The 10,260-nt window shown below is 49.1% G+C and overlaps 1 protein-coding gene across 1 annotated transcript; it reads right to left on the bottom strand.

Moving 5' to 3' along the window:
• Positions 1 to 365: 365 nt before the first annotated feature.
• On the bottom strand, positions 366 to 2,902 carry HOXB13 (homeobox B13). The gene is made up of 2 exons (XM_019740578.2): positions 2,071 to 2,902; positions 366 to 1,154 (listed from the first exon to the last, which is right to left on the bottom strand). Exons 1-2 carry the CDS (start codon positions 2,669 to 2,671, stop codon positions 901 to 903), a joined length of 855 nt encoding a protein of 284 aa, XP_019596137.1. The 5' UTR covers positions 2,672 to 2,902; the 3' UTR covers positions 366 to 900.
• Between the last annotated feature and the right edge of the window lie 7,358 nt (positions 2,903 to 10,260).

The raw sequence follows: 10,260 nt of genomic DNA, 5'->3' as shown, positions 1-10,260 counted from the left end.
ACACGCTTGCCAGTAAGGTAGGATTCTACTCTCATTCTGTAATCGTGTGTGCCTGGGAGGGGCCACGTCTGGAAGGCCACAAATATCTATTTCATGTGGCTCTCAGATGTCCAATGAACCATGACCTGCTTAGGGCGGAACCACCAGGAATGTCAGGGAACAACTTAGAAAGTTTTCGGGAGGAAGTGAGAAGTGGTGAATTAAACAGGCACTTTCTCAAATTCCATTTCTCTAGAAGGAAGGAGGACCGACCTGGAAGGGCATCTGGATGACTTCACTTTCACACAAGAACAGAATCTAAGAGTTAGGGGTAGGAACATCAGAGGCCAGTGGTTACAACATTATGGGGTGGGCAGGGAGGGAGAGAGATGCATTGTCCATGCTGCCCAGCTGTCATCTTAGAAAAATGCTAAATGGACAAGTGACAGGGGTGACTCTGCCTTCTCTCTACTGGAGCTGGGATGAAGGATGGGCTTTGGAAACAGAAGAGGATCCAGAGGAAGCTCCCCTGCCACTGTCCATCTCCTTCCAAGTTTATTCATGATCAGTTCATTCCATGAAAGCAGTTTCTATAGCGCTCTACAGAGCTCTAGATAGAAAATACGAGACTAATTATCATGGCACCTAGTACTGGACATGGTGATTATCACCACTGCCGGATGAATGATTATGACTGGGGCAGGTCTTTTGGGTAGTGTCACTCTGGGGGACTGGGCTGTAACTCGGCCTCACTGGCTCTCTGGAACATATGGGGTACTCAGGCTGTCCCTGAAGAACAACAGCACAGGAGCCATGGCCTGAAAAGAGTGTTACCTCTGGAGGCCCCTACCTGTCCCTGGCAGGCTCCTTGTCTCCTAGGATGCCCCCACATTCCCCCACCTCCCCAACCAGGGAGCTCCCTCACAGAGTAGTGCTGGTCTTGACCTTGGCAAGGACCTTCTTCTCCTTGACCCTGCGGTTCTGAAACCAGATGGTTATCTGGCGCTCCGAGAGGCTGGTGGCCGCGGAGATCTTGCGCCTCTTGTCCTTGGTGATGAACTTGTTATCTGAATACTCCCGCTCCAGCTCATGCAACTGCCCCTTGCTGTAGGGAATGCGCTTCTTGCGGCCTCGGTGGAAGGTGCAGCTGTCTGGAGGGTGCTGAGCACTTGAGTCTTCGCAGCAGAGAGGGAGAGAGAGAAAGATACACTCAGACCCCTACCCAGGCCCCACAAACTAAGTTATCCTGTAGGTGCACCCAGGTCACCCTACAAGCGCAGGTGTGCTCCTGCTCCCCCAAAGCACCCAGGGACACCTCAGCGTCCAGCTGGTTCTCTAATCACCGCTCAGCCTTGGAAAGACCAGGCTCCTGTAAGCCACCCTCACTCATCACTGCCCTCACACCTGCAAGTCTGCAAACACACCCATCACACACAGCCAGGCCTTTGCCCACAGTCACATAGATTCACCCTCACATGCATTTTCAGACTCTTGGTCACTTATATAGATTCTACAGGCAAATTTTGTACAACAGGGAACATGTTTCTGACCCCACTCCCAACACACATACATCAGTGCACACACTAAGTTATGGCTGCAGGAAATCCAAATTTTCCTTTGGAAACTGAAAAACTCAAGAGAAAATGAGGGGTTGTATTCTTTACAGAACATCCAACATCTCTGTTCTCACCCACCCCACCTCCCACATTCACTGAATTAAGAGTTATTTAGCCTTTTTGTAGAATTAAACTGGGATCTACTGCGTAAGGAAACCCTGAGCCCCACTGAACAGCAAAGAGAGCCAAATATTCAGATATATTGAAGGCTGGTTGCAAGGCCTCTGAGGGAGGTGAAGGGGCCTGGTGGCCCTCTGGCTACAGACAGTACCCAGCTCCCACCCCTCACACTGACCCTCCAGGGTCTCCACGCAGGCTCTTCACCCCTCCCTCAGAGTTCTAGTAGCCAAAGAGGAGCAACAAGCGCTTCTTCACCAGCTCCAGGTCTCCTTCCGCTTCCTCCCAGGCAAGTGCCAGCTGGGCCTGCAAACCCACCCTTACAGCCAAGGGGACCCAGAGCAGTGAGGCAGGTTACCTGCAAATGCAGCCTTCCAGAAGGGACCCGCTGGGTTCTGTTCTGCCTGGCAACACATCTGGCTGTTCCAGCCACCGGTGAGGGCCCAGGGCTGGTAACTGTCCACAGGCAGCAGGGCGTCGTGGCGAGGCTCCCCGGGGGCACCCAGACTCTGCACCACCGACACATCTAGGTAACTGGCCACCGGTTGGTAAGGTCCCGGGTACCCCGGATAGAAGGCAAACTCGGTGGGGCGGCTGGGGTACTCCTCCCCGGCCGCGGGAGTCTCCGTGGGGTAAGCAGCCAGGGTGGCCGCCTGGGCACAGGGTTTCAGCGAGCTCCGCGACACTCGGCAGGAGTAGTACCCGCCTCCAAAGTAGCCGTAAGGCACCGGAGCTGGGGACGCCCCCTGGGGCACCCCGGGGCATGGGTGGCACTGCTTTGGCAGTTCCGCAGAGCCTGGCAGATCCAGCCCATAGTTGACAGCGGGCAACAGCGTAGGCGCCACCGCTGGGTGGCTGGTCATTGGGGACTGGGCGACTAGATTCCGACCCCCTCCCGCTCCCAGCAAGCCTTCGATATCCTTGGCCCCGTCCAAGGTGGCATAATTGCCGGGCTCCATGGGGCCGAAGGTCGGCTCATGGGGTGCTGAGGATGGGGGATGCCGGGGGCGCTCAGCTCGTTCTCCCCACCCAGGCCCCGGGAATCCAAAGCGTTTTAAATCACTCCCAGCTCGCCTGCATTCGCTCGGCCTGGCGGTTTTGACGCAAGAGACGCAGGTGCCCGGGCACGCGCGCTGATTGGCTGCAGCCTAGCGGAGAGAAGCTAATAAAATGTTCATGGCAGAAAATGCGAAAATACTTTACCCTGGCGCTGCGCTCTCCCTCTTTCTTTTTCTCCCCCTCTCTCCCTCCCTGTCTCTTCCTCCCTGTCTCTTCCTCCCTGTCTCTTCCTCCCTGTTGCGCGTTCTCTCTCTCTCTCTCTCTCTCTCTCTCTCTCTCTCTCTCTCTCTCTCTCTCTCTCTCTCTCTTTCATTTGCAAACAAGAGAGAGAAGAGAGGAGGTGTCCTTTCTCTGCTTTCCAGTTTGAAGCGACCCAGCACAGCGTCCTGGGGCGGGGAAAAGTGGGAGGCGGAGGGAGGGAGAGGGGACACGGAATCCGCCCCCACCTCCGTCGCCTCCTCTCCCTCCCTGGCTCCGTCTCCTGTGCTTTGGCAGGTTTAACGAGAGAATAAAAAGCTCTCCCTATAAAGTGTCCATCTCCTGGGGGGAAGGGGAATCGGGGGTGGGGCTGGGAGGCCGCTCTGGGCCTGAAAGGGGAACCTGGGAGAACGTCTGAGCGGAGACGACTGGGAAATGGGGATTAAAGGGTATTTCTGAGACCCTTTGCTTTGGGTTCTGGGTACTAGCATCCCAGTTCACCCCAAATGCCCCTCCCATCCCGGAAGCGCTGTAATAAGCTGCTCCCAACCCAGGGAAATGCCTGGGACGCCCCTTCCCCAGGGACACCAGCTACCACCGCCCAGGCGGATTCAAGGTGGGGAGGAGGAAGGGGGAGTGAGACAGAGCTCCAAAGAAGGAAGCGTGAGATATGGAGCCTGCGACACGCAACGCTCAGACCTGAAGGGGAAACGGAGCTTCTAGACCTGGCCTGTGAAAGGGGGTCTGGATTTCTGTTTAAGGGTGGGGAAAGAGATAGGGAACGACGACACATGGACATATATTCAGAGAGAGGCAGAGACAGACAGAAAGACAAGACCCAGGGATGACAGCACAAAGAGGAAAAGAGAAGTTGAAGGAGGGGACGGGAAAGGGTCTTATATCCTTAAATACCAATCCGAAAATGGAGTCCTCCTCCCCTTTCTGGGATCTAAGGAGTTTCCAGGAAGCTAAGGCTGGCATGGCTAACTGGCCATGAACTAGTTGTGGGGGTTCTGGACCCCAAGAACATAGGAGCCTGGCCTGTGTAAAGATGCCCAGACTCTCTGCCCTGAAGTCTTCCTCCTATGTTCCAAGAGGCCCAGGAAACTCCCCTGGCACTGGCATGCTTCCACTCAAGCTGAATGAAGAGAAAGCCCAGGACCCCTGTTTGCTTCCTTCAGGCTTTAAATTTCCTTAGAAGGAAAAGGGGTTGTAAGAAGGAGCCCCAACCACTGGAGAAATTCTTTGAGGCCCTTCTGCTTGGGGCCTATTGTGCAGTGCAATGCAGAAGACTCAGACCGCTTTGTTTCACAAATCTGTCTTCAGAGGTTTTCTGTTCCCTTCACTACCCCTCCTAAATCAAATCATTCTGAAAAAGTGGACTCATACCTCGGAGATATTTTGAGTTTGGTTCCAAACCACTGGAATAAAGCGAACATCGCAATAAAGCGAGTCACACGAATTTTTTGGTTTCCCTGTGCATATAAAAGTTATGTTTATACTATACTGTAGTCTAGTTAAGTATAAGGGCTATAGCATTATGTCTAAAAAATGCACATGCCTCAATTTAAAAATTCTTTATTGATAAAAAATACTAACCATCACCTGAGTCTTCAGGGAGTCGCAATCTTTTTGCTGGTCAAGGGTCTCACCTTCAATGTGTAAAAAAAATGCAATTATCTGTGAAGTGCAATAGAATGAGATACACCTGTACTGTATTTCAAAATAAGAAACCAACTCTTGGGGCAAATCATCATCCTCTTAAAGAAATGCTAACTATTTTAAGACCATCATCACATCTACTTGTCACTGTATAGACCTTATATAAGGGCTACCTTGATACCCTGAAAATAAGACCTAGCCAGACCATCAGCTCTAATGCATCTTTTGGAGCAAAAATTAATATAAGACCCAGTCTTAAAATATAATATAATATAATACCAAGTCTTATTTTAATTTTTAATATAGTATTTTTAATTAATTATATAAATTACTATAAGACCCGGTCTTATTCTATAATACCGGGTCTTATATTAATTTTTGCTCCAAAAGACGCATTAGAGCTGATGATCTGGCTAGGTCTTATTTTCGGGGAAACAGGGTAGCTAAGATCTATATATAATATAAAAATGAAAGTAACTATGAGAACTTCATCAATAGAGAAGTGAAACCAAACTAACAACTACTTTAACTATATGAAGTCTGCGAAGGCGGTTGATTGATTTGTCAGTGGAGAAATGAAACCAAACAAACAAAAACATCAAATTATCAACCACTTATTTTATCTTTTTTTACAGCAAAATTGCCTTATGGCCAATTAGTTCTGCATAAAATGTTTATGGCAAAAATGCATGTGGCAAAGGTGTCTACGGCAAAGACGCTTTCAGTGAAAATACCTGAAATGCTCTTCAATGTTTCCCAGTTTCTTATCATAGCTTCTTGTTTGTCCAATTATGAAAGGCAGAAATACCATGATTTTTACCTAAAGACTTAAATTTTTTCACCAGTTTTCATTTGGTAGATGGCAGTACAGGCATGAATAAATCCCTAAATTAAAAAAATAATCATAATCAAACCCTATGATCCAGCAATTCCACTGCCTGGACATATAACCAACAGAATGAATATTTATGCCCGTCAAAAGGCTGGTACTAGAATGTCCAAAGCAGCTTTATTCATTATAGCTCAAAAATAGAAACAACATAAAGGTCTTTCAATAGTAAATGGGCAAATAAATCATGCTATAATTCTAAAATGGAGTACTACACAGCAATAAAAAACAACTGCTACACACAACATGAATGAATCACACTGATATGTGGGTCAAAGAAGCCAAACACAGAAAAGTAACTTTTGTATGACTCTATTTCTATGTAGTTCAAGAACAGACAAAATTAATCTATGGTAACAGGGGTCACAAGAGATGACCCTGGGGAGGTGCTCCTGACTGGGAGGTGATGTAAGGAAGCCTCCTTGGGTGCTAGAAATGTTCTCAATCTTAGTCTGCAGGCTAGTTACATGGATGTGTTCACTTTGAACATGTAAGTTGTATACTTGCTATTTCTGCACTTTACTGTACATCAGTCTCATCTCTATTTTTAGAAAGAAAAATAATTAAGTAAAAATATTTAAAAATTCATAGTAATATTGCTTGCCACTGTGCTTTTTGGATATGTGGTGTTCTTATCCATGTCCATGGAAACAAGCAGCTAAGTGCACATAACGCTGCATCACTGTGGAAGGAGAAGAGGACGAATTCAAACACTGTCCTGGAAAAGCTCACCAGCTGTGCTGGAGACCCCTAGGTAAACAGATACATTTCAATACAAATAAATACTATGGGTTTTTGTTTTACTCCACAATTTATTTAGCATCTACTAAATCCCAGGAAACCGTTCTAAATGTCATATTTAATGACATCAGCATGTTCTCCCATTTCCTGTACAATGTATATGTATGGGCATCGGTCTGTGACCTATGGTGGATATCAACTGAAGTCCGATAAAGTTGGATTAAGTCTCCCTATCTGTAAAAATTATCTATCTCCTTATAGGGACAATAATTCCTACTTTACAGATATGTAAAGATTAAATGAGATTTTGCATATGAAAGTATTTTATAAACTGAATAAATATGAGTTCTATTTGTGTTTCTGTATGTGTATCTGTTTCTAATGAATTACAAGCCACCTGTTTTTATTTATAAAGAAAAGGACAATTGCCCTGAAGAGTACTGGTAACTTCTCACTTGCCTCTCTTAGCCCTGAGTAAGCCTGAGGTTCCCACATGGTAAAACCAAGGCTCAGAGTCTCCCCAAACCTCCCTGGGGCTCTACATGAGTTCAAGGCTGAGTCTCAGGACACCCCAGGCACCCCAACCTCCCAGCCTGCCAGGGCTGAGCCAACCCTTCCCCCAGCCCCAGAGACTCCTTTGTGTCCTGCTGGGAGCCTCCAGGCAGACCCTCCCAGACCCCTTAGCCTCCCCCTACTCCCAGCCCCTTTTACTGAGCCAGCCAAACGCGCTGAAAGCCTCAGCTGCTCCTTTACATACCCGCCAGACACCTCCAGGCAGGTCAAGGCCAAGTTGAAAGTTAAGAGTCTGTTTACCTCCGGGAGCCTATTCAGCGCAGCCCCATAGACCGCCTGTGACCTTTACAGCCAGGCCTTTGAGCGCGGCCGCCGCGCCCCCGGGGGGTCCGGCCGAGGGGACTTGGCAGGTGGGTGTCAACTCCAGCCCGCGCCGGGGCTCCGGCCCGCCAACGAGGGGGAGGGGGCAAGAAGTGCCCACTCTCCCCACTGGCTGCGTTTGTTAAATTACGCTTTACTTTTTCTAAAGCAAAGTGAGCGCCCGGTGACTTCGTTCTCCCACCTGGAACAGCGTATGTCGTCGCGACGACCGCGGCCCTCAGGTTGGTAGTGATGAATAATGAGAATTTACTTGCAGGGGCAACGCTTCTTTTTCTGGAAAGTTCGGGACCCCGTTTCCACCTCCAGACTGCGCGGGCCTGACTAAACTGCTTTGAGTCGCTTCCTTCTCTGGGTTTTATGAAAATCGCCTAACTGGGATGCGTTCTTTCCTTTCTTTGTCTTCTCTTCTACCCTTTCTTTCCATCTGTATGCTCGTTCATTTGTCTTCAGTCTCTCCGTAGCTTTCTTTTCTTTTTATATTTGTATTTTTCTTTCTGCATTTCTTTCCATCAATTTTAGTTATCTTGCTTTTTGAGCGTTCTTTCTTGTTTTCTGTCTTTTTGTCTTTATTGCTTACGTTCTCTTCCCTCCCACCATGTTTACTACCCCCCCTTGGTCCCTCTCTGTCACCTACACTATTTTTTCTTTGTTTGCTTTTTCGTTCTCTCATTTTATGTTTTCATTTTATCTTTTTCCCTTTCTTCCTCCTTTTCTGTCTTTCCCTCTCATCTATGTCTTTAATTTCTTTCTATTTCTCTCTTGTCTCTATTTTACTTTTCCTACCTTCTTTCCCTGAAAACACACTCTTTTTTCCTTTCTGGCCCTCTCCATTTTCCATTGTTCTCCGAAGTCTAGAAAAGGCTTGCTGCTTGCCGGGTGGCAGCTGTCTGCAGCGCAGGCAGAAGCTGGCCCTTGGCAGAGGGTAACCTTGCAGGATAGCGTGGAGTGGAGTTGCCCACCCGCAGAGCTCTACCAGCAACTAGAACTGAGAGGCCTGGTTGGGGACTAGAGGCGCCAGGGCCCTTCTCCCTAAAATGAAGTCAGACAGGGCCTCTCTTGGCCTTAGAGGGAAATCTTTTGGACAAAGTGAAGGCAGAGTCTGGGAGCTAAAGAACCAGCGAGTGGAGGCCTGACTGGTCAGGAGGAGGCCATTATCCTCTCCCCCGTCCCTCCCCACCCCGGCAGTGCTGCAATAGCCTTAGGACTCTCAGGACAGACCCAAGTTTCACAGGCTGACACTGAAGGAGCCAGCTATGAAATTAGAGCAGATTGTAGACTCCACCACAGAATGCGTGGATCTGAGGAACAATCAAAAGACGGTCTACTAAGGGGAGAGGCTGCTTCCAACCACAGAGCACTGACAGCACCTAAAAACAGGAGGAGCTCTTAGCCAAGCCCAGGAACTGTGAGTGGGATCTGGAGCCCAGTGAGGGAGCAGGGAAGGAAGGGGACAAAATTGAGGGTCGCTGAACAGAGACCAAGGACCCCTGGTCTCTGGTCCTATAGCTCTGGGCAGGCAAATCGGTTACTCCTTGCATGCCATGTGTACGATGTGCCGAGTTGGAAGGCCCACTAGCCCCAGCGTCCACAGCCCCTTCTTTGGACCCTGGGTTTTGCTGGGGAGACTGACCTCAGTCATCCACCCCTAGTACCCAACCCAGAGAAGCCCAGCCTGGGTCAGGCTCCGACCATTAGGAATTCTGGGCCTAGAGGGCTGTTCTGCGAGGTGTAAGTCTTAGGCAGGGTTTTGCTCTAGCTTGGTGTGATGGACAGAGTCATTTCTCCTCTCTGTGCCTCTGTTTTCCTATCTGCGCTGTGTAAGGAGGGAAGGGCTGGATCAGCTGCTCATTAGGTCCATGTCAATATTCACTTTGGACAGAGGGCAAGTGGGCAGGAAAGAGCAGGGAAGGGAGTGTTACTGGAGGTGGAGGGCATTCATGTGGAGGAAGACCTCAGAGGGGGCCACAAAGAGGCCACTAGACTCGCCACTGATTATTCCATGCAGACCTAGGGTGCAGCGCCATTATTAGGGCCTTGAGAGAGCCTGGCCGTGGGACCTGGCATCTGTGGGACAATTGTTATAGGCTGATTCAGTTGGAACAGTCATCCCCCAGGATGTGAACTCCATAGTATCCCATTAAATGGGACCAAATTGGTGCAGGAGATCACCTCCTCCACCCTCAACCCATAATTCTTTGAGGAGCACAGCTCCCCCAACCCACACACATACACTTGGAAGTGGAGTAACAGGGGTGGGATTCTCAAATGGGAACCCACAACCAAGGTCTTTGGGGTTTGCAGTTGCTTCTACGGCCCTGGGAGACTTGGCTTCCTCGTTCCAGCCCCTGGGATCCTGGATGGGACTCAGGAATGGGGAATATATCAAAAAAAACCTACCTGCAAATTCAAGAAAGCAATTACAGTCACTTAGGATGCCTCCACCCCCACCCCACCTTCACCTTGTTTTTTCCCTTATTGAATGTGGATGTAGGTGATAATTATCAGGACAATTGCTGGCTACTCTGAGGGCTGCTTGAGTATAGACCTGGCTAGGGACACTAACTGATTTTTTTACTACTCAAATCAAGAGGAATGTTAGTGCCAAGGCCCTAGCCCTTGGGTCCCAGACCCACCTATTTGGCCTGAAATGGAGCTGTAGGTTTGAGGCTTAGATGGGAGTACAGGTTGAGAGATTTGATCTGTTGCTCTGATTCCCCCATTGCTCTTGCTGAGAGGCCTGAACTCTTCCAGTGGCCCAGAATTGACCATCTTGTGGCCCCCCTCCCTCTTCTTTGTCTCCTCCCTACACCATAGCAAAAGCTTTTCCCTTCTCTTCCCACTAAGTTATCTATTCCAAGAAACAAAGTTGGGAGAGGAGAAAGGCAGGTCTCTCTCTCTCTCTCTCTCTCTCTCTCTCTCTCTCTCTCTCTCTCTCTCTCCCTCTCTCACATACACACACACACGATGGAGCAAAGAAAAATGGCCCATGATCCATGCCCACTAAGGAAGGCCTGCCCTGTTCATGGCGCTCATGGGTTCCTGTCTTTGAAGAAGCATAACCAAGATGGTAGGGAAAGGTGCTACAAAGGACTACCTCCTTAGGAC

This window comes from Rhinolophus sinicus, linkage group LG15 (genome assembly GCF_036562045.2).
Source record: "Rhinolophus sinicus isolate RSC01 linkage group LG15, ASM3656204v1, whole genome shotgun sequence".
Lineage (NCBI taxonomy): Eukaryota > Metazoa > Chordata > Mammalia > Chiroptera > Rhinolophidae > Rhinolophus > Rhinolophus sinicus.
Note: the sequence above shows the minus strand (reverse complement) of the source record. Positions and strands in the feature narration are given on the sequence as shown.